Source organism: Plecotus auritus (assembly GCF_963455305.1).
Source record: "Plecotus auritus genome assembly, chromosome: 1".
Taxonomy (NCBI): domain Eukaryota; kingdom Metazoa; phylum Chordata; class Mammalia; order Chiroptera; family Vespertilionidae; genus Plecotus; species Plecotus auritus.
Genome location: NC_137770.1, coordinates 153,907,339 through 153,932,115, shown reverse-complemented (window position 1 = coordinate 153,932,115; position 24,777 = coordinate 153,907,339). Strand labels below are relative to the sequence as shown.

Genomic DNA, 24,777 nt, shown 5'->3' with positions numbered 1-24,777 from the left:
CCAACTGCGCTCCCCTGCAGGCCAGGTCTCCCCCACATGCCCTCCCCTGCAGGCCTGGTACCCCCCAACTGCTCTCCCCTGCCGGTCCGATCACCCCCAACTGCCCTCCCCTGCAGGCCTGGTCTCCCCCAACTGTCCTCCCCTGCAGGCCTGGTCACCCCCAACTGCCTTCCCCTGCAGGCCTGGTCACCCCCAACTGCCCTCCCCTACAGTCTTGGTCGCCCCCAACTGCCCTCCCCTGCCGGCCATCTTGTGACAATGTGGGGGCAGTCATCTTGTAACGACATGGGGGGCAGCCATCTTGTGACAACATGGGGGGGTGACCATCTTGTGGTGGCCATCTTGTGACGACATGGGGGTGGCCATCTTGTGATGCAAGGGCATGAGGGTCAATTTGCATATTACCTCTTTATTATATAGGAGGATGAGTTTCTAATAAAATGTTACTTTATAGTAAATATTTATCAAAATTTATATTTGCTATTTTTTACCAATGGCATTAGGATAAACCTCTGTGAGGAAAGTGGAAAGATGTATAATTTCAGAAAAAAAAAGTATGCAAAATCTCTGGCTACTAAGAAATAGCTTATTCATTTTTTAAATGTACCTGAATATACTTACAAGGAGGATAAAACTGTTTTTGATTTTTTTTTTTTTCCCTTATTGGGCCTCTGGAACAAAGAATTGGTTTAATCATATTCCTTAGTTTTTATCATTGATCCATGCACAGCCCAGCTTTATTTATTCACTCAACTATTTAATTATACTAAATAATTTATTAAACACCAAAAAATTATTACCCAAAACAAAAACTAGGACCTTAAAAATAAGCTACATTTAACTCACAGTCCTGCCAACCCCGTTTCAACCCAAAGTAACAATCATCCTGAATCCTGCAGTTACCTATCATTCCCTTTATCTCCTTTATTATCTATACTAGTGGCCCGGTGCCTGAAATTCGTGCACATTAAAGGGGGATTAATTAGAGGAAATAATTTAATATTGCTATTCGCCCTTTCTCTATAATAGAAGTGTCAGAGATGAAAGAAAATTAGTAAAATGTATATGAAAACCTTCCTCCTGTCAGAGTCTGGGGCACACCACGGGACCCAGAGTCAAGTCCCTGCCCACCCACATGCGCCTCAAAATCATGTGAGACCCAGACCCGGCCGCCCCCCTCCCCGCTCATTGGGATGGATCCAGACCTGGCTAGTCCCACCTTTGTCAAGCCCTGCAGGGCAGGGAACATAACCTCAGGTCCCCTGGCCCGATGCCAGGATGGGGGGCGTGGCCTGAGGTCCCCCAGCCCAGACCGAGGTGGGGGGGTGTCCCCTGTCAAGCCCTGCCAGGTGGGGGGCATGGCCTGAGGTCCCCTGTCAAGCCCCGCCAGGCGGGGGGCGTGCAGCCTCAGGTCCCCCGGCCCAGTACCAGGAGGGGTGAACAGCCTCAGGTCCCCTGTCAAGCCCCATTGGCAGGGGGGTGCAGCCTCAGGTCCCCCTGGGTGGGGGGGCACAGCCTGAGTTCCCCCCACCCAGCACTGGGGGTGCACCTTGAGGTCCCCTGTCAAGCCCTGCCAGGCAGGGGGGCACAGCCTCGGGTCCCCTGGCTTGGTGCTGGGGCGGGGGGTGTGGCCTGAGGTCCCCCGGCCTGGTGCCGGAGTGGGGTGCATGGCCTGAAGTACCCTGTCAAGCCCCACCTGGTGGGGGGAGTGGCCTGGGTCCCCTGGCCTGGCGCTGGGGCCAGGGGAGCAGCCTGAGGTCCCCTAGCCCAGCACCAGGACAGGAAGCGCACCTTGAGGTCCCCTGTCAAGCCCTGCTGGGTGTGGAAGGTGGCCTTAGGTCCCCTGTCAAGCCCCACGGGGGCAGGGGAGGGCATAGCCTCAGGTCCCTGCTGATTGCTTGTTAAGGCTCCTTATGGGAACTTGGCCTCAGCTGTGGGTGCAGCCATCTTTGTGACGGAGTGATGGTTAATTAGCATATTCCCTCTTTATTAGATAGGATATCTGTACCTATAAAATGTGTGTGTGTTTGTGTGTGTGTGTGTGTGTGTGTGTATGGCTGTTCTGAACTTTATAAAAAGAATGTCATGCTTTATATAATACTTTGGTAATTGTATTTTTCTTAAAAATGATTCTATTATATTCTAGACCAGTGGTTATCAATCATTAGTACATATTGAAATTGCCTGGGAAGTTTTAAAAGTATGACGCCTGGGTCCACCCACAGGGATTTTGACTTCATTGTCCTACGGTGCAGCCTGACCACTACAAATTTTAAAAGCTCTCCCAAATGATCCTAACATTCTACCAAGGTGAAGAACCACTATTCTAGAAGAATGATATAGGAAAAGCTAATTACATGTGCATAAGTAAACATGAAAGATACAAAATATTATGATTCCACTATTGCCATTTACACACACACAAACACACACATATGGGTGCACAAAGAAAAAATATCAAAATGTTGCCCTAGCCCATTTTGCTCAGTGACTAGAACGTTGTCCCACAGACTGAAGGGTCCCAGGTTTGATTCCAGTCAAGGGCATGAATTTCAGTTGCAGGCTCAATCCCTGGCCCTGGTTGGGGCACATGCAGGAGGCAACCAATCAATGTGTCTCTCTCACATCAATGTTTTTCTCTCTGTGTGTCTCTCCCTCTCCCTTCCACTCTCTCTAAAAAAATCAATGGAAAAATATCAAAAAGTTACCAATGATTTTTCCTCTGGAAGGTGGCATTATATATTAATTGTTACTGTCTTTTTTTTGCTGTACTTTTCTACAGAGAGAACAAATTTTATTAATTCTTTAAAGAAATTACATTTTGTTTTTTTTAATAAGCTGTATCACCTCACCAAAAAAAATATATAAATGGCAACTAAGCATATGAAAAGAGGCTCAACGTCTTAGGTCATTAGGGAATTTCAAACAATGAGATACCACTACACACCTACTAGAATGGTTAAAATCCAAATGCTGTTGAGAATGTGGAGCAACAAGAACTATTTCATCACTGATGACAATATTAAATGATACACCCCCTTTGGAAAAGTTTGGTGGCTTTGTACAAAAGTAAACAGTTTTACCGTACAATTCAACAATTGTACTCCCTGTTATTCACCCAAACGAGCAGAAAACTTCTATCTACACAAAAACCTGTATATGAATGTTTACAGTAGTTTTGTTTATAATTGCCAAAACTAGTCAGAAACCAAGATGTTCTTCAGTAGGTGATGGAATAAACTGGTACATCTAGACAATGGAATATTATTCAGCAATAGAAGGAAATAAGCTATCAAGCCAAAAAAAGACATAGAGGAACTTTACATATTGCTAAGTGAAAGGAGCCAATCTGAAATGATACACACTGCCTGATTCCAACTATATAACATTCTGGAAAAGACAAAACCATGGAGACAGTAAAAGGACCAGTGTCTGCCAGGGGCTTGAGGAAAGAGAGAGAAGGATGAGCAGGTGGAACACAGAGACTATTTAAACAGTGAAACTAGTCTATGATTTTGTAATGGTAGGTACATGTCCATTATATATTTGTCAAAACCCATAAAATGTACAGCACAGAGAATAAAACCTAATGTAAACTATGGACTTCAGTGAAGGAGTAATGTATCAATACTGGTTCATCAACTGCAGTAAATGTACCAAACTAATGCATGATGCTAGTAATAGGGGAACCTGGGAAGGTAGAGAGTATTATGAGGGAGTATAAGGGAACACTTGGTACTTTTCACTCCATTTTTCTATAAACCTAAAACTGTTCTCAACAAAGTCTTTAAAAAATAACAAAGGAATTCTATAATATATATTTAATCTATATCCTACTCTTCAGACTTTATCTGAAATAATAAAAGATAAATAAAAAAAAATACAGAGTTTAACTGGAGAGGGTTGCTTAAAACAAAAATATGAATTGCCTATATATACAAGAGATCCAACATGGCTTGGTGGATTAAAAAAATGTTATAGTTGCCCTTGCAATGAGCTGCCTGCAAATTGCTGTGATCTAATTCTTTTTAAAAAATATAAAACTATTTATTGAACACTGATTACCAATATTTACAATAAAGTAAACAATATACAGTTGGGTAACATTCTGTTTACTACAAAGCTATTGTTTTTCCAGGCTCTGTTGAACCAGTAACCCAAATACTGGGGCTGAGCTTACATGTAAGGAATGAGTTGGAGTAAAGAGAAAACATGCAGGTCAAGATTACATTACCAAGTGTTCCCTTATACTCCCTCATAATACTCTCTACCTTCCCAGGTTCCCCTATTACTAGCATCATGCATTAGTGTGGTACATTTACTGCAGTTGATGAACCAATATTGATACATTGCCATTTACACACACACAAACACACACATATGGGTGCACAAAGAAAAAATGAAGCCCATAGTTTACATTAGGTTTTATTCTCTGTGCTGTACATTCTATGGGTTTTGACAAATATATAATGGACATGTACCTACCATTACAATATCATTCGTGCACATTAAAAGGGGATTAATTAGAGGAAATAATTTAATATTGCTATTTGCCCTTTCTCTATAATAGAAGTGTCAGAGATGAAAGAAAATTAGTAAAATGTATATGAAAACCTTCCTCCTGTCAGAGTCTGGGGCACACCACGAGACCCAGAGTCAAGTCCCCGCCCACCCACATGCACCTCGAAATCGCGTGAGACCCAGACCTGGCCAGCCCTCCCCCACATTGGGCTAGATCCAGATCTGGCCAGTCCCACCTTTGTCAAGCCTAGTCGAGCAGGGGGCATAGCCTCAGGTCCCCTGGCCCAGTGCCAGGAAGGGGGGCATGTCCTGAGGTCCCCCAGCCCAGACCGGGGCGGGAGGGCATGCCTTGAGGTCCTCCATCAAGCACCACCAGGTGGGGGACACAGCCTGAGATCCCCTGTTAAGCCCCGCTGGGTGGGGGGCATGGCCTGAGATCCCCTGTCAAGCCCAGCCAGGTGGGGGGGTGCAGCCTCATGTCCTCCGGCCTGGTGCCAGGGTGGGGGGCATGGCCTGAAGTCCCCTGTCAAGCCCCATCTGATGGGGGGCATGGCCTGAGGTCCCCAGGCCTGGCGCTGGGACGGGGGGATCAGCCTGAGGTCCCCTAGCCCAGCACCAGGATGGGAAGCACACCTTGAGGTCCCCTGTCAAGACCTGCCGGGTGGGGGGTGCAGTCTGAGGTCCCCTGTCAAGCCCCAAAGGGCCGGGGGAGGGCATAGCCTCAGGTCCCTGCTGAATGCTCGTTAAGGCTCCTTATGGGAACTTGGCCTCAGCTGTGGGCGCATCCATCTTTGTGATGGAGTGATGGTCAATTAGCATATTCCCTCTTTATTAGATAGGATTGCTTGCCTAATTAAAACACATGAGGGAGACACCGGAGACACAGGACCAGGAGCTGCATGGAGGTGGTTAATAATAACTCTTCAAGTCTGCAATAAAAAATGGCCTCCAATAAAACTACATTGCAAATATGGGAAACAGAATGGAAAAAGTAAAAAAGTAGAAGAGGCAGAACCTGAAGAATTTGTAGTGAAAAAGTATTGGCCTGATGTATGGTGAATGGGAAAGTGGAGTATTTCCTGAAGTGGAAGGGATTCACAGATGCTGACAATACTTGGGATCTAATTCTTTTTTAAACAGATAATTCTTAATTTAATCTTGTTTCCTACATTTGTATTTTTATTATACATGGCCACCCGAAAACCACTAACTTTTGGCTAACCCCAAAACTGCTGACTTACTTTTTGTCCCTATCACTTCCAAACTCAGCATTCCCAAAGTAGAACACAAGGGAGAATATATATAAGAGAAAAGGAATGAGACAACAAAGACAGAAATGCAATAGGCCAGGAATATAAGCATTCCCTATTGTCCACCTATTTGTGCCTTCCAACTTAGGCCATTCTCCTTTCTCCAAATGAAAATAGAAAGCAGAAAGAACTTCTTTCAGATGAAAAGGGATCAATAACAGGACTTATATGAACAAACAGCTAGGTAAAGGAAGAAAATCAACTAGGTTAAAAAAGAAAATCTTTTCCCACCATTACTCATGCTCCAAAAAAGAAAAAGGGAGGGAAGGAGGGAGGGAGGGAGGGAGGGAGGTGGGGGAAAGGAGGGGGAGGAAGGAAGGGGAGAAAAAAAGAGGAAGAAAGAACTAGATTGAATTTAATCTCATTTGTATTCTTTCTCTCAATCATTTAATAAAACCATGAACAAGTTCACTGGAGCATCCTGTTTAGCCCTAAGTGTAAAGGCCAAGAGAATCAGTATTATTTTAAAGGAAAATCATACTACCATTCGTAACAAAAAATGTTATAGATAATTCAATCCAACTCTTAACTTCCTAGAATCTTAAAGAAATACAAACTAATCTAAAAAGTGTATTTTTTCTTTTTGTCAATATATATCTTTAATAGTTTTCCTTATTACAAAATAATGCATGTTTACTATAGAAAATAAGTATCCAAAAATATATCAACTTTTGTTTCCCCCAAAGTTAACTCAATTGTCCCTTATTCAAAAGAAAATAAAAATTTCTCTTAGGCTCTAACAACCTTTTAGACTTATCCATGTACTTTGTTGTTGATTTTTTTTAAATCGAGTATTATTATGCATACTCTTTTGGAAGTGTATGCATTTTTCACATTTTAAAATATTTCATCATCATCTGTTTTATACAATCAACACAGACAAGGGTTCTTGCATTGTGCTCTGCATCTACAAAAACTTTTTGATCATATGAATAACATCCCAACATCTTCTCATTCTTGGCATCAATTTAATTTTTTCTAACCACTTTTCAGAAAACTTGTTTGGACTTCCTGGAAATATGTTTCAGAATAAAACTGCTGTCATCTTTTTTCAAGACATGTAGATAAATGAGAAGAAAAAAATGTGAGAGGCCACACTTCTTGTGACAAAAATAATCTGTAAATATCCCAGATGTCAGCTGGCCTGAAAATAGAAAAGATTACTGAATATTAAACTATAAACTCACTTCTTTCTGACTGGTCTCCTCTTGGGTTAATAAGTCAGTTAATATACTTAATTTCTTTGTCATTCTTCTTAAATTGTAAGGGTGGGATATAACCACTTTTTTGTGAAATTTTGAAAATCAATCTCTACAAACTCTTCAATATAAAATACATCATACGTTTGTTACTAAAAAATGTTATACATTCTTTCTACCTAAAAGCTATACTATTTTCTGTTCCAATAATTTTCAGCTGCCTGTACAGAAATTCCTAATAATTCATAGTGGGTATTTAAAAGTTAACACTGTCAAAAGGTAATCAACTACCCTCATAGAATTTTTTTCATAGGAAAAAACTAAAACCAAACACAGAAGATATGAAGGTTAAATGTCCTGAAATTGTAGGATGTGGAAAGAACCACCGAGTATGTGTTTATGGATGACATTATCCTTCTTTCACGTAATCTCAAAGTATATTAGATGTTAGTGTTTATGAACAAAAGTACTTGTATTGATGTAATTAAGTTAGCAGTTCTTTCAAAACCAGTTTTAAAAAAATACTTTACCAAAAGGCAATTCATTTTGCTTAGAAAAAACAAGCAAGAAACCTCTCAACTCTGCAGCTCAGTGGAAACTGTTATAAATATGTGCAAAATATGCTTCACAAACATAGGAAATAAAAATATATTATCCCAATGCATCTTTACAGTATCTAGAAATTCTTAGTGTATTGATTACATAAATATGATAAGGCAATGAAATCAGGTTCATCCATTCAAAATGTATTAAGCACTTAGTATGTACAATGCTTAGTAGGTACCTAATAGGTACAATGCCAGTTGAAGGTTATAACAAGGGTGATCAACCTCCTTCCATTCTACCATGAGAAACTGGCATTAAACACATACAAAATTAATTAATGAATTACAATTGAGGTGACTCCTCCAAGTAAGTATAGGATGACAGGAGAATATACCCTTAAATGAAAAATTAGTGTGAATTAAAGGCCATACATAGTACAGTTGACCTTAACGTGGGAGGTTAGGGGAGTCGATCCTCAGGCAGTTGAAAATCTGCAAATAATTTTTTATTCCCCCAAAAGTTAACCCAACTGTCCCTCAGTATCTGAGTGGGATTGCTTCTAGGACCCATGCTCATACCCTCTCCAACCTCTTTTAAGAAAGATAGGCAAAAACATTTTCATACTATAAACCTATCCTGAGGAATTAATTCTGGTTTTGTTTGTGTTTTTTGTTATTGTTTTTTTAAAGGACAGCCCTGGCCAGGGAACTCAGTTGGTAAGAGGATTCTGCCAAGGTTGTGGGTTTGATTCCCGGTCAGGGCACATACAAGAATCACCAATGAACGCATAAATAAGTGGAACAACAAATCGATGTCTCTCTCTCTCTCTCTCTCTCTCTCTCTCTCTCTCTCTCTCTCTCTCCCCCTCCCTCCCTCCCTCCCTCTCTCTTTCTCATCCATTAATAAATAATAAAAAGAAAAAGAGCAAATTCACCAGTGATATTCATTCTGCAAGTATTTTTTTTAATTGAACCACCCTAGCCCAACCAGCATTGCTCAGTAGTTGAGCTTTGAGCTATGAACCAGGAGGTCAAGGTTCGATTCCTGGTCAAAGCACATACTCAGGTTTCTATCTTTCTCTCTCCCTCTCTCTTCCTCTCTGAAATCAATAAAAATATATTTTAATAATTTTTAAAAAATTTAACCATCCCAAATAACCAAAATATAGGGAAATGATGCATCATTACCTTTAAGTAATATAATAATTATGCATTCTAATTATGAAAAAAAGAAATATAATTGTCTAAGCACAATTCAATGTTATAAATATAAAATTGCATATGCACTATGAATTCAATTATATAAAATATATACTATTGGAGCGATACCAGAGGGTCATATGCAAAAAAAGCAAATGGTTGCTTTAATATAGTGGGGTTACAATGACTTTTTCCCCCCAATATCAAAGTGTGCTTATTTTAAAATTATGGTTATACTTTTAAAACAACAATAGAAGGAGTTTGGGAAAGATGAAGAGACTAGATTAGTTTAGATGAGTTGGGTAAAATTATGTATAAAATGGAGAAAACAGTGGAGTGTTTAACTAAACCAAAATTATAAACTTAATCTCCTCCAACCACCTATTTCTCAATCAATGCTGAATTTTCCTTAATTTCTTCATCTTAATCTCAACCTCTTAACTCCAGGTCTTCACACATGTTATTCCCCTGCGTAGAACCCTCTCCCTCTTCTTCTTCACTTAGCCAGGACTCAGCTGAAATGATTTCCTAATGGTGGTCCTTCCTGCCCTTTCTCTGCAGATCAGCTCCCTTGCTCCCTGAAAACCCTGCATTTCCCTTTTTGTTTTACTAATACTGTGCTACTTGTGCAGTATTAATATTTCCCAATAGTAGTATGTTCTATATGAGGCCAAGGACCATGTCTATCTTGTTTTTATCTATATCCCCAAAGACCAGCACAGCAGAAGTATACATGGAGGTGCTCATAAAGTATCTGTTTGTGCAAAAATAAAATCAGCCCCTGCTGGGTGGCTCAGTTGGTTGGAGCGTTGTCCCAGGAACCAAAAAGATTGCGGGTTGGATTCCTGGTCAGGGCACTAAGTTGCGGGTGAGGTCCCCTGTTGGGGCACAGGCAGGAGACAACTGTTCAATGTTTCTCACATCAATGATTTCTCTCTCTTTTCCTTCCTCTTTTCCTCCCCCCACCCTTCCTCTCTCTCTAAAATCAATAGAAACATATCATCAGGTGAGGATTTAAAAAATTATTTATTCAAAATCATATAATCTCTTTCTTTAAATGTTTTAAAATCAGACTCAAATATCACTCTTAAAACATTTTAGGAAATTAATTTATAGCATCATGTGTCTCAGACTTGTCTATAAAACAATATTTCAATCTCTTATACTTTGCATAATATTCCAAATCAATTTTCTAGCTTTCAATACACCTTGCAATTATTAAACTTTTAAGAGACATAACTATGGATGGTAAGTATCCTGACGTTTTACATCCTATATAATAAAAGGCTAATATGCAAATCAACCAAACAGCAGACCGACCGGTTGCTATGATGTGCACTGACCACCAGGGGGCAGACCCTCAATGTAGGATCTGCCCCCTGGTGGTCAGTGCGCTCCCACAGGGGAGTGCCACTCAACCAGAAGCCGGGCTCACGGCTGGTGAGCGCAGTGGCGGTGGCGGGAGCCTCTCCCGCCTTCGCAGCAGCACTAAGAATGTCTGACTGTCCCCAGTGGGAGGTGTGCAGGAGGCAGCTGATCGATGTTTCCCTCTCATCGATGTTTCTAGCTCTCTATCACTCTCCTTTCCTCTCTGTAAAATATCAATAAAATATATTAAAAAAAAAAAAAAAAAAGAATGTCTGACTGACATTCCAGGGGGGGGTGGGCCTAAGCCGTCAGTTGGACATCCCCCAAAAGCTCCCAGACTGTGAGAGGGTGCAGGCCGGGCTGATGCCCCCCGCCCCAAGTGCACAAATTTCATGCACTGGGCCTCTAGTTAAAATATAATATAACCCATAAATTTCTAAAACCTAATGATAATCAAAATCTTGATATGTTCTTTTTCTATTTTTTAGCTAAAGAAAATTTACTAGAACAAAGACAAAGAGGCACCAGGTAACGAGAAAGGCTAATCTTTAGTGAAGCAATCTCAATTTACATATGAAGATCTGCATATATAGACCTTATACCTTCATAGTATTTGTTCATCAACATTTGAGATTTTTGTCAAAATAATTCAAAACAGGAATCATGCAAAAAGAAATTTCTCTTGAAAAAAGCCAAATTTCTCCTTTCTAAGCCATCTCATATTCTAGATTTCATTGGCATTTTTTCTCAAGCTTTTGCAATAAAAGCAAAACAAAAACTAGCAAAGCCGAACAATAAATACTGTTCTTATGTAAGAGATTTTAATCTTATTTCAATTCAAGAAGAAGTGGGAAGTTTTTCTGTTAAAGAACTAATGGGAAGGAAATCTAGAGATTACTATGTAGTCTTCCTTTCTTTTCTTTTTTTTTTTTTTAACATATCAGTTATTTAATTGGGTTCTTATAAGAAATTCAGAACACCAGTTTGTGAGGATAAAGCCTATTGGTGAGAGCGAACAGAGAGCGGAGGTAACCCTGGAGCTGAGGAACAGCTTTGATTTTTGGCAGAATTTGAGAGTCCACAGCTTTCTGGTCAACCTTGCGCTGTTCTGTAATCTTGTATTTCTCTTTCTCTGCGTCGAAGATCTCACCCTCTTGGTGTCTGGGCTTGTGCAGCTTCTTCTTGAAGTAAGCATCAGTGAGATGTTTGGGGATTTTCACACCACTGATATCAATTTTGGTGGAGGTGGCGATGGCAAATTTCTGGTGTGTTCTACGAAGAGGAACTCGATTGAGGGACAGAGGTCCAGTCACAAGTAGCAAGCCACTGCTCAGCTGCTTCAGGAAAACCACCCTCTTGCCTCTGTGGCGCCCAGTGAGGACGATCAGAATGGTCCCAGGAGTGATGCTGGCCCGCAATCTCCTCACATGCTGACTGAAGGGTTTCTTGCTATGGCTCAACAGCTTTCGAGGCACATCTTCAGTAGGATAATATCTAGGCATTTTGCGGAGTTTAACCACTCGGGTACCACCATTCTTGTCGCCACCAACTGGTTTTATGAAAGTAGCAAGAACTTTCTCCTTTTTCTTTTCAATCCTGGATTTAGGGGCCGAATACTTCCTCTTGTACATGGCCTTTCTCGAATACATAGCCGACAGGAAATATCTGCCCATTCCTCTGACAAGGACGGGGTTTCGGCTGCAGTGGGGCTTCGCCTTCTTAGGCGCCTTAACCTTGCCGCCGGAATCAGCCTTCTTCTTGGCTTCAGGTTTCTTCTCCTTAGTATCCGGCTTCTTCTCCTCCTCAGTATCATGCTTCTCCTCTTTAGTATCCGGCTTCTCAGTTTTCTTTTCACCCGCCATCTTGCAAGATGGGAAAGAGCTTCCTTTCTTTTCCAGATGAACTTCCTGAAGGTATGCTCCCCCAAACAAATCACACACAGTAGGACAGACCTCATTAGAGGATCCTAACCTGATCTATAAAAGAACTAGTTTGCATTCTTAAAAAACACATCACAAAAGATAAAAAGCAAGCAAACAACAACAACAACAAAAACTCTGAGTAACTGTTCCAGATTAGAGGAGACTGAATAACCTTGACAAGTAAATGCAATGTGTGAACATCACTCAGCTGGATCCTGTCCTGAGGGGCAAAACTGCTCTAAAGGACATTAGTTGTAAAAATATATATTTCTATTGATTTCAGAGAACAAGGGAGAGTGAGAGAGAGATAGAAACATTAATGATGAGAGAGAATCATTGATTGGCTGCCTCCTGCACACTCCCTTCTGGGGATCAAGCCCAAAACCCAGGTATGTGCCCTGACCGGGAATCAAACTGTGACCTCCTGGTTCATAGGTCCATGCTCAACTACTGAGCGACACTGGCCAGACCAAAAGACATTACTGGGGAAACTCAACAGTGGGAAAAGGACTATAGACTAGATAATCATAACTTATCTATTTAATAGTTTTACTGTAGTTATGTAAGAGCATATCCTGTTCTTTAGAACTACACACTGAAATACAAAATAGAGAGGAGTATGGTAAATGCAACCTAGGCTCAAATGGTCCCAAAATAAAAAATATGTATGTTTTCAAAATACATATTTAGAAATTTAAAAATAAAATAAAGAACTGATCCTACTGAAAGAATAAAATTGGACTGGTTGGGGAGAACAGATAGAATTTCATATCAGAGTTATAATTTTACCTGCTGAGCAGATACACATTAATCAAAGAAAAAAAATGACTTAAGAAAAACTACAGTATTGTTTTTTCCATCAGAATGCAGCTCAGCACTGAGCCTGAAAAGCATATAGATATTTTCCAGTAAAACTGAAAGCTCTGATGACTAACACTTTTTACATCACATTTTAAGGAAAATAGAGTAATGACTCTACTTTCATAACATAAATAAAACATTTTAAGTAGCCTTCTTAAGTGCAGAGATACTTTTAGTGAGGAAGCATTTCGATACAAGTTCATTTTAACAAACTGAGTTTGAGTATATAGAAAGTTGGGTTGGGTTTTTCTTCCTGGGCAAAGTTCCCCATACATACATACAGGTACGTATAACTATAGAATATAGGTACAAAATTCCTATAAAAGGTCTACGGTTGATTTTCTTAAAAAATCACAATGGCCCCACTGCTTCCATGTCCGGACAAAGACAGCATCTTTCCTTACCCAAAGGAGAGACTCTAATAGCAATGAAGTTTCCCCTTAGTTAGAAGTAAGGAAACCCTCTTTTATATAGCTTTTAGGTTGCTTCTACCACCAGAAACAAGATTTCTGATAATAAAGCATGCCAACGAAAGACATCTTAACAGTCCAAATCAATCATTTAGCATAGAAACTTGTGTTACTATAGTTAAAATAAATTTAAGCACATTTGAAAATCAAATTCAAATTTTGTTGTGCCATAATTATCATAAGTAACAAATTTGCAGTGTTCTTCCAATATAAATAATACCTAGTTCCTAGTTTCCTAATATAGAACACATTGCACTTCATCTACATCTATATATCATATAAATAATAGAAAATTATTGCCTAAGGAAAATACACAAGACCAACTAATGTTAAGTTTACATAAAAACTTAATACATGTTTGTTTTTTCAAATTTCTTTTTTTTAATATATTTTTATTGATTTCAGAGAGGAAGGGAGAGATAGAAACATCAATGATGAGAGAGAATCATCGATTGGCGGCCTCCTACTCACCCCCTACTTGGGATCGAGCCCACAATCAATCCGGAACCCTTCAGTCCACAGACTGACACTATCCACTGAGCCAAACCGGCTAGTGCTCAAATTTCTTTTAAATTATAGTTAAGAAAACATATTCTACCTTACTTTGCATTTGTTAGAACATAAGGGGGACATGTTAAAGAAGTCAAGCCACATACATAACATGGCAAGTTAGCAGCAAAGCTAACCCAGATCTCTGGGACTCCAGGAACTTGAAGAAGATTGCCACTGGACAACTTCTTCCCTCAAAATGGAATTTTTAAATGTTCCCAATAAGAATAGTGTATCTTAAAACTATAATAAAGTGGTTCACGGTTCATGTTATACTAAAAATTTTAATTAATGTTAATTTATATTCCAAGTTTATATTATGCAATATATTGTAGATCTAAAAGAAAAATGTTAATGACAGGCCTACAAATAAGCTACATAAATAATGTGGCTTTTGAATAATAGCATAATAATATTAGGTAAATAGTTTGAAATTTTAAGACATAGCTAGCAAAAGTAATTTTACTGAAATTATAATTCTACAGTAATTTACATTTGTACAAAGAATTTAAATGACTTTTAATAAAAAGAAACTAGATTTTCACAGAAATTGTTTTGTTTAATTGCAAATCAATTTCATATATAGATATAGATATATAGATATGAGTAGGGGTGTATGTGTGTATGCAAGGGAGAGGGGAGGGGAGAGGAGAGGAGGAGAAAATTAAATGGACAAAATACAAACAATTGGTAAATCAGGGTAAAATGCATATGGGAAATAATTTTGGGTACTATTTTTACAACTTTTCTTGTCATTTTGAAAAATATGAAACAAAATATGTAAAATAATGCAAATCATCTCCTAACAAGAACTATAACTGAATATACTCTATAAGAAATGCTTCATTAAATTCACATTTAATTCCCCATAGTATCAAACTAAGAATTATTCACTTTTCTGCAGTAAGTGGTCAAAAAGAAGATAAACTAGCTAAAAATAAAGTATATTCTATTTTAAATTATCAATATTAACACAATGAAAATTGAACTAGTAAATTTTCTGAGAAGACATTTTTGCTGACATTCTTTATCACCTTACCCACATTTTATTGCTGCCATGATTCTGATAGGCTATACACGGTGTTTCTCAACAGAGACTGTTATGCACTCTCCTGGCCCCTGCCCACAAAAAAGCAATGGGCTCCCCCAATAACTATGACAACCAAAAAGTCTGCATACATTTCCAAATTCACCTCCCCCATTAAGAATCACTGATTATATATCCATTTTAAGAATGGTTGACATTTAAAACTTTATATTCCAAAATCTAAATTTATCAAACATAGATGCGTCCTAACAAATGGATACTTGTTATAATTCACAGGGGGGTTTCTTTAAAGATTCTGTTAAATGCAGATACACTAGTATTTAAAACACAATTAATTCAACTTAAATTTTCTTTAATTTCTGCCAACTTCTGAGGTACAAAGTTATTCAATAAAACAGAATATATACATATATATACTATCGTCCTAGACAGAAGTTTTAGCCCATACTTAGGGAAAATGTTATGTAACTTGTTGGGAGATTTTTTTATTTAGGAAGACGCAGAAGAATCCTTCAACCACCATTAAAGGATTTAGCAATCTACTCAATTATTTACAACATTGAGTGCTATAGCAAATATTAAAACAAATTGTTCTTCACTTCAGTATGAACTTTTAGTCTACTACTACAGTGGATGAAGATATTTATTTCTCCTCTATTGGGAAGCTAAAAATACATTGCATTCCAAATTATCCACTGCCATTACATTTTCCTCAGATCAATGAGAAACATTTCATACTCAGAAGTGACCTCAAAACACTCACTCCATTATTTAGGCCAAAGGGCAGGATCAAACACCAACAGATTTCCTCCTGAAGTGCCCAGTAAGAAGAGAATTAACAACCAGAAAGGCTCTCTTAGGAAACATGTCATGTAATTAGTTACAGAACAAAACTTCCTTGAAGATTAAAATTTTAAAATAGACAAATAGGCCTTACTTTCTTTTAACTTAAAACTTGGGAAAAGAAAATTAAGTAGTAACCTAAATAATCATTTTTGGTTTTTGGTGCTTTTTTGGGGGCTTTTTAAAAACATATTCCACCAAAATGATCACCTAGATATGGTCTGGCATTACATTAAGTACTCTTGTTGTTTTCTCCATTAAAGAACTAAGAGGTCCACTTCTAATTACAGCCATGCTTTAAATACATCATTTCATCTTTAGCACCACCTAGTAAAACAGAATTCTGAATATTTCTGATAAATGGTAAGCATTGCAAAATATGCAAATACAGAAAAACAAGAACTTAAAGAATGAAAATCAAAAGGCCTTTTGTAGATTATAATAAAGTTAACAATTCACAATGAAATGACCACATCATACTAGCATCATATAATACATTTTCACAAAACAAATATTCAGCTTCAGAATGGGACTACATCAAACTAAAAAGCTCTATATAGCAAAGGAAACCATCAACAAATGGGAGAAAATATTTGCAAATCATAAATCCAATAAGAAGTTAATATTCAAAATATCTAAGGAACTCATACAACCAATAGCAAACAAAAATTTTTTCAATTAAAAAATGGTTAGAGGATCTTAACAGACATTTTTTCAAAGAAGATATACAGATGGCCAAAGGCACATAAGGTGTTCAATATCAATAACTTCAGGTAAATTAAAACAAAACCACAATGAAATATCACCTCACACCGGTTTGAACGGCTATTATCAAAGAGACAAGAAATAACAAGGATTGGAGAGGATATGGCGAAAAAGGAAACCCTCATAAACTGTTGGTGGGAATGTAAATTAGCTTCTCCAATATTTCTTTTTCAAAAACAGTTCCTGATAAATTCAGTTCCCACTCCCTGGAAACTGCAGCATAACGTAACCACCACAACATCCCCTCACCGTGAATGGTCCACTCAAGGATGACTTATATCACTAGACAAAATCAGCAACTTGGCAAGAACAATAAAGAGAACTCAAAGTCTATTTCAAAGGGAGACTGAAAAGAGCTGAAAACTAACAACAAAGCTAGAAAAGGCAAAAACTGCTTATAACTGATCTTTTTAGTTTACATCTAACAAAAATGTCTACTTGTCAGAGTAATTTTTCCAGAATGAAACCTTTAAGTGTTTTCCTGATTGAAATCCTTAAATAGTTCCTTAAGTCCTGCAAGATAAATTCCAAACTTCCTGGAATGTATGTGGCCTGGCCTTTCCTATCTCTAATCTCCAGAATGTTCAACTACTTGGTAACAACTACCAGTAGTCAAACCTTCATATATCTCTCACACTGCTCCCCCTACTTGGAATGCTTCATCCTGTCACACTCCTCTCTCTCTCTTTCTCTCTCTCTCCCTCTCTGTCTCCCTCTATCTCTGTCTCTGTCTCTTCAGGGCAATAGCTCAAATTTCACCTTAAAATATGTGGAATAACTACCACATACTAAGGACATTAGTTAGAAACACCCAAATCTATGCACTATTTATTGAACATCATTAAGAGCCAGAAATAGTGTTTAGCACTAGGAATAAAATTGTGCCCTCAAGAATTTATAGATAAGAATGAATAAGCAGGTGATTTTAATACAGTATGATAGGTACCAGAATGAGGCAAGCAGAGTGCCATGGAGAGGAAGTGCAATGGGGCTCACCTAACCAGCAGAGTGGTACAAGGATGACAGAGAGGAACTCTAGGAACTAGGGACTAAGCAGAAACTGATTTTTTTTTATCTTGTAATCTTAAATGTGGGGAAAAAAAATCTTAAATGTGAAGGGAGGACTTTGGGCTTTTTTTGCTGATTTGTTAATCATCACCAGAGAATATATTTCTTCCAATAGTTTTCAGGAAGAGTGTAAAGGGGGGAGGGAGAAGAGGGACAGAGAGAAACATCGATGCGAGGGAGACACATCGACTGGTTGCCTCCAGCAAACGTCCCAACCAGGGGGTGGGAGCGAACCCAAAACCCAGGTACATGCCCTTGACTAGGAATCAAACCCAAAACCCTTCAGTTCTCAGTTAGACGCTTTGACCACTGAGCCACACCGGCCAGGGCTTTGGGGCTTATTTTAATACCAATGGCATTGATCATTCTTTGTGGCTCCCCTGTCTTTGCAACAAACAGAAAAATTCCAGATAAAATATAAAAGCAAATAACCAACATACCTACATCCCAAAACATGTTAAACATCTCTATGGATCAAAACTCTAACAGGAACACAAAGTGTGAGCCAAGCTGAAGCCAGGAGGCCTTCTGGGCTCTGGGCCCCAAAGCAGGAAAATCAACAGGAAGTTGATTCTATAGGGTAATCGTAAATACAAGGATTCCATGTAAAGCAGGGTAGTAGCCAAGCTCTTAGGTTAAAACCAGAGACAGGGTGCCACTTCTTGATTATGAAACCAGACTGAAAAAAGACTTCTGCTAACTTCACTGAGGCTACAGCTAGGGATGCTGCTGACATAATGCCAGCTGACTCAGTGACTAACTCTGTGATATCCTCAACGTCACTATGGGCCAGGGCTCGGATCCACTAACACAAGACCAGATTCTGATCTGGGTATACCGAAGCCAGACAAGAGGCAACTATAAATCTGCTAGACCAGCAGGGAAAAATCACAAAAAGAGATAGAGGGAGCGAGAGAAACAAAAGGGAAAGAAAAAGAATTCTCATCAGAATGTGCCTGAAAAACTACAGAACATAAAGAAAACTCCAACAATATCAACAACCACAACATAAATTCACTGGACAAAAGATTTAAAAATAATCCAGTGATCTAAAAAAAAGACTTTAAAATAAACATGTAAAAGACTCACAATGCGATAAAGGAATAAAAAAGAACCAGAAAATTAAAAAAAAAAAAAAAAGAAGAGGTGGGAAAACAACTAGTGGATATAACAACAACAACAACAACAACAACAACAAAAAACAATAAAAAAATCTTACAGCCCTGGACAGTGTGGGACATTTGTTATGGCCTCAGTCCCATGCACCAAAGGGTCTCAGGTTCAATTCAATTCCCAATCAAGGGCACGTACCTGGGTTACAGGTTAAATCACCAATTCCTGGCCCTGGCCAGGGTTTGGAGGTAACCAATTGATGTCTCTCTCACATCTATATTTCTCTCTCCCTATCCCCCTCCCTCCCTTCTACTCTATCTAAAATCAATGGAAAAATATCCTCAGGTGAGGATTAACAAACAAACCAAAAAATCTTGTAAATGAAAAACTGCCATTGTAATCTAATCTAATAAAGAGGGAATATGCTAATTGACCATCTCTCCATCACAAAGATGGCTGCACCTACAGCTAAGGCCAAGTTCCCACAAGGAGCCTTAACGAGCAATCAGCAGGGACCTGAGGCTATGCCCTCCCCTGCCCCCATGGGGCTTCACAGGGACCCTCAGGCCGCGCCCCCCACCCTGGCATCAGGCTGGGGGACTTCAGGCTGCACCCCCCGCCCCAGTGCCAGGCCAGAGGACCTGAGGCCAGGCCCCTGCCCGGCAGGGCTTGATGGGGATCTCAAGGTGCACTTCCTGTCCTGATGCTGGGCTAGGGGACCTCAGGCTGCTCCCCCCACCCCAGCACCAGGCTGGGGACCTCAGGCCACACCCCCCACCAGGTGGGGCTTGACGGGGACTTCAAGCCACGCCCCCCACCCCAGCACCAGGCCAGGGGACCTCAGATCGCGCCCCCCGCCCCAGCACAGGGCCAGGGGACCTGAGGCTGCACCCCCAGCCTGGCTGGGCTTGACAGGGGACCTCAGGCAGTGCCCCCCACCCAGCAGGGCTTGACGGGGGACTTCAAGGTGCACCCCAGTGCTGGGTTGGGAGAACTCAGGCTGCACCCCTGCCCAGCGGCGCTTGACAGGGGACTTGAGGCTGTGCTCCCCTGCCGGTGAGGCTTGATGGGGGACCTGAGGCTGCGCCCCCTCCCGGTGCTGGGCCGGGGGACCAGTGGCTGCGCCCCCCCCCCACCTGGCAGGGCTTGATGGGGGACCTCAGGCCATGCCCCCCACCCAGAGGGTCTTGATGGGGGACCTCAAGGCACGCCCCCACCCTGGTCTGGGCTGGGGGACCTCAAGCCATGCCCCCCCGTCCTGGCACCAGGCCAGGGGACCTGAGGCTATGCCCCCTGCCCAGCGGGGCTTGACAAGGGTGGGACTGGCCGGGTCTGGATCTAGCCCAATGGGGGGGGGGGGCAGCTGGTCTGGGTCTCACACGATTTTGAGGAGCATGTGCGTGGGTGGGGACTTGACTCTGGGTACCGTGGTGAGCCCCAGACTCTGACAGGAGGAAGGTTTTCATATACATTTTACTAATTTTCTTTCATCTCTGACACTTCTATTATAGAGAAAGGGCAAATAGTAATAAATTATGTCCTCTAATTAATCCCTTTTTAATGTGCACGAATTTCGTGCACCGGGCCACTAGTTTACATATAATAACAGGGCTCTGAGTTCTTAGGGGCAACTGTGTACAAGACATTGTTAGACACTGAGACTCAGAAAGTAAAGACACGTGGCACCTGTCTTCAAAGAAGTCACCATATGGAACAGTGATACTAACAGAACATTAAGATTACACTTCTAGGAATATATCCCAAGAAGCTAGAAACATGAATCAGAAAGGATATATGCACCCCTATGTTCACAGCAGCACAACTTACAATAGCTAAGATTTGGAAACAGCCTAAGTGCCCATCAGCAGATGAGTGGATTAAAAAACTGTGGTACATCTACACAATGGAATACTATGCTGCGGTAAAAAAGAAGGAATTCTTACAATTTGCAACAGTATGGATGGAACTGGAGAGCATTATGCTAAGTGAAATAAGCCAGTCAGAGAAAGATAAATATCACATGATCTCACTCATTTATGGAATACTAGAGACCTGGTGCACAAAATTCCTGCACTGGGGGGGGTGTCCCTCAGCCAGGCCTGCACCCTCTCGCAGTCCAGGAGCCCTCGGGGGATGTCCAACTGACGGCTTAGGCCTGTGGGGAGCGGGCCTAAGCCATCAGTCGGACATCCTTAGTGCTGCCACGGAGGTGGGAGAGGCTCCTGCCACCACCGCTGTGCTCGCCAGCCATGAGCCCAGCTTCTGGCTGAGTGGTGCTGCCCTTGTGGGAGTGCACTGACCACCAGGGGGCAGCTCCTGCGTTGAGCGTCTGCCCCCTGGTGGTCAGTGCGCATCATAACGACCAGTCGGTCTGCCGTTAGGTCCATTTGCATATAAGCCTTTTATTATATAGGATAATGAACAACATAAACTGAACAGATCCAGAGACAGAGAAGCATCGATCAGACTGTCAAACCTCAGAGGGAAGGTAGGGGAGGGTGGGGGTTAGGAGGAGAGATCAACCAAAGGACGTGTATGCATGCATATAAGCCTAACCAATGGACACAAACAACAGGGGGGTGAGGGCATGAGTGCGGGGGGGAGTTAAGGGGGTAATGGAGGGATGAGGACAAATATGTAATACCTTCATCAATAAAAAAATTTAAAAGGAAGATTACAAAGTAAAACAAAATTTAATTAAATTTAAAAAATGTAAGTATTTTTTAAGTTAAAAGACTTGACATTTCTCTCTAGGTTTTCACGAACTAATATCACCACCTTTATTAGAGTTGGGACTTTATATTAGATCAGTGATTTTCAACCTTTTCATCTCATGGCACACGTAAACTAATTACTAAAATTCTGCAGCACACCAGTATTATATTTTTTTGCCGATCTGACAAAAAAAATGGTATAATTTTGATTCATTTATACCGACTAGCTATTGTTGTGTTGGCTATCATTTTTTATTTGACAATCTAAGGGAAAAGAGATCAGTGCCCATGACTAAATAGTCAGGCATTGCATGTTTTAAAAATTCTTGCAGCACACTAGTTGAAAATCACTGCATTAGATAAACATTCTCACAAAACTGCATATGAATAGAGCTGAAATAACAAAAGCAGCTTCTTTCTTAATCTGTATTTGAACTAATCTAGCAACTATCTTTGTTTATCCAAAGTGCACCACTGTGAAAATGTGCACACTGGAAAGTCTAAAAAATCAAAGACTACTTCTTGCAATATTATTCTTAGTAGAAAGCACTCAAAGATAACACAATAACAACAGCTTCGTTTTTACTTATCAACTAGAGGCCCGATGCTTGAAATTCGGGCAAGGGCCTTGGCCCCTGCCACGGCCGCCTCTGCTGCAGCCCCCACCCGCCGCACCTTTGTCCGGAAGGGAGGACGTCCGGAAGGATGTCCGGTCTAATTAGCATATTATGCTTTTATTATTATGGATTGCCTAATTATTTAAACTGTTGATAAAAAAAAAGGTACTCTGGTCAATATTAAGATCAATACAGGGTGGGGCAAAACTAGGTTTACAGTTGTGAGTATGCAAAACAGAGTTTATTCTTATATTGTTATTTAATTATTGTATTATATTCCATGTGAACTGTAAACCTCATTTTGTCCCATCCTGCATAATCAATATAATATGTAAAGAACTTTAAAATCCCTAATATTATAACAATAAAGAAATGCTCACTTCTTCCCAAAATTTTCATAATCAAAAAAGCTGTCATATATCAAAGTTACCATAGGGTTATGATAAGGTAAAATCTGAACTCTATCCTCACTCTCTAAAAGTAAACAGTTAACACAAAATAGTAAAATCCACTTCTCCTATTCACAAGCAGAAATGGCTAGAAATGACAAAAAACATTACATATACAACTGAGAAGATAAAATCTACAACAAATTTGTTAAGTCTATAGAATAGACTTGGTTCCTTGTTCCATCAAAGATGTTGATAAAGAGAACTTTATTATTCTTTTTTTTTTAATTTTGTACTTGAACATATTAACCCATGTTACTCAATAATCACATTTCACACAATAAAACATCTGCTGATTGATGTCAACTGCCATTTTTCCTCCTTCATATTTCTAATGAGTCATTTTCCAATAGCTACTCAATAGAAAATTATAAATAATAGAACCATAAGTCAGCCAAGAAGTTAATAACACAGATTTCCTTACCACATTCAACTTCTTAGAATAAATCAAACAACAAAAAGTATTGCCTTGTTTAGAGACAAGTGCACAGTCCAGGGTAAAACAGATTATCCAATCTCTTGGATGAAGTCACATAATTCCAATTTGTCCAATAACAATTTTTTTCTCTTTTTAAGTACAACACTGCAAATGCTCCTGAGACCGTTGAAATGAAATAAAGAAGGACACTTACTCATGACTGGAAATGTCTCTGTATGTTTCCCCAATCAGATATTAAGCCAAAATCTGCTGTCCAAGGTTTCTCGGAGGAATACATGTCCTAGTCAAAAAACAAAGAGAAATAAGTCATATTCTGTGACAGTATTTAAAATTAAGTTTTCTAAATGGAGATGAAAATAATTTAGTTTAAAATTTTCTATGTCCAAAAGAACCTCTTGGTGTCATCTATAATAATAAAAGCATAATATGCAAATCGACCGAACGACCGAACAGCAGAACCACCATCAGGACGACCTTCCGGACAACCACGTTATGACAACCACTGGCACCAGGCCAGCCAAGGTGAGTGCGATGCAATTGGTTGGGGACCCAGCCATCACCCCATGATCGCCCTGCAGAGGGAGGACCAGGCCACCAGCCAGCAGGGCGATCGATCAATCGGGGAGCTCCATGATTGCCCCAAAGAGGGAGGTCCCTTGCCGGCCTGATCTCACCCCCAATGGCCCTCCCCAACAGTCTGATCTCGCCCCTAACTGCTCTCCCTTGCCGGCTGATCTCACCCCCAACTGCCTCTGCCTGCCTGATCACCCCTAACTGCCCTCCCCTGCCGGCCTGATCTCGCCCCCAACGGTCCTCCCCAATGGCCTGATCTTGCCCCTAACTGCTCTCTTCTGCCGGCCAATTTGGTTCTGATTGGTCAGTTTCTATGCCAGTCAGCATCAAAAGCTCCACCTCCTAGGCAGCTATTGGCTCCTCAGTTGACCCAGATTTGGTTCTGATTGGTCAGTTTCTATGTCAGTCAGTGTCTCTGGACCTATCAACGGGGTCTGATCAGAAAAGCGGGTCTGATCAGCAGCCCTGGTGGAGGCCTAGAGAGAAATGGAGGCATGGCTGTTGGCCAGGCCGGGAGAGAGAGGCAAGTTCTGATCAACGGCTGCCACAAAGGCTACAGATCAGACCCTGCCTCTCTCTCTGAAGGCCTCTCTCCAGGCCTGATCCGCAGCCCCCTAGGCAATCAGTGCTGGGTCAGGGCGCCAGCAGCAGCCCCAATCAGTGCTGGGTCGCCACGGCAACCCAGCACTGACTTCCAGTCTAGTTGAGCCTTTGGTCGTAGCGGTCATTACGACCCTGGCTCTTTATTATATAGATGCCAATCGATCTTTAGAACATCATGATCCCATTCTATTTTTTTTTTCTATAAGAAGTTACTTCAAATGTAAATAAAATGTATAAAGTAATTACCATACAGAAACTCAGTAAGGTGTCTTTTGTCTTAATATTAAACAAGCACTCCAGCTAGGGTAAATATAGCACATCACACCTGCTAAATTTACTATGATTACATACAAATTATTTATATACATGACCAAATAAAGATTATCAAAGTTATTGCTATAGATTTTCTCTAAAAATGGACATTTTCCTCACTATGAAAGTAACATGGTTTCACTGATTTAAAAAAATTGCAAACAATACCAAAGTAGAAAAAATTATATCACAACACCATATTACTATATTTACCCAATCATTTGGGGTATATTTCTTTTCAAGGCATTTTTTGTAACTATTTCTTAAATATAATTTATAAACATTACA

The 24,777-nt window shown here is 40.3% G+C and overlaps 2 protein-coding genes across 3 annotated transcripts in view; both read right to left on the bottom strand.

The window, feature by feature from the left end:
• Nucleotides 1-24,777, bottom strand: part of USP6NL (USP6 N-terminal like) — a 188,990-nt gene that overhangs the window by 146,548 nt on the left and 17,665 nt on the right. For both annotated transcript variants that reach the window (XM_080656700.1, XM_080656701.1), the window contains exon 2: nucleotides 23,195-23,281. In XM_080656700.1, coding sequence (XP_080512826.1) covers nucleotides 23,195-23,198 — 4 coding nt within the window. In that variant the 5' untranslated portion in view covers nucleotides 23,199-23,281. The remainder of the gene's footprint in view (nucleotides 1-23,194; nucleotides 23,282-24,777) is intronic.
• Nucleotides 11,084-15,102, bottom strand: LOC308248468 (large ribosomal subunit protein eL6-like). The gene has a single exon (XM_080668526.1). It carries the CDS (start codon nucleotides 12,003-12,005, stop codon nucleotides 11,115-11,117), a length of 891 nt encoding a protein of 296 aa, XP_080524652.1. The 5' UTR covers nucleotides 12,006-15,102; the 3' UTR covers nucleotides 11,084-11,114.

Bases quoted from the DNA above. Each gene is read 5' to 3' on its own strand.
- LOC308248468 (XM_080668526.1), bottom strand. From the start codon at position 12,005: ATGGCGGGTGAAAAGAAAACTGAGAAGCCGGATACTAAAGAGGAGAAG.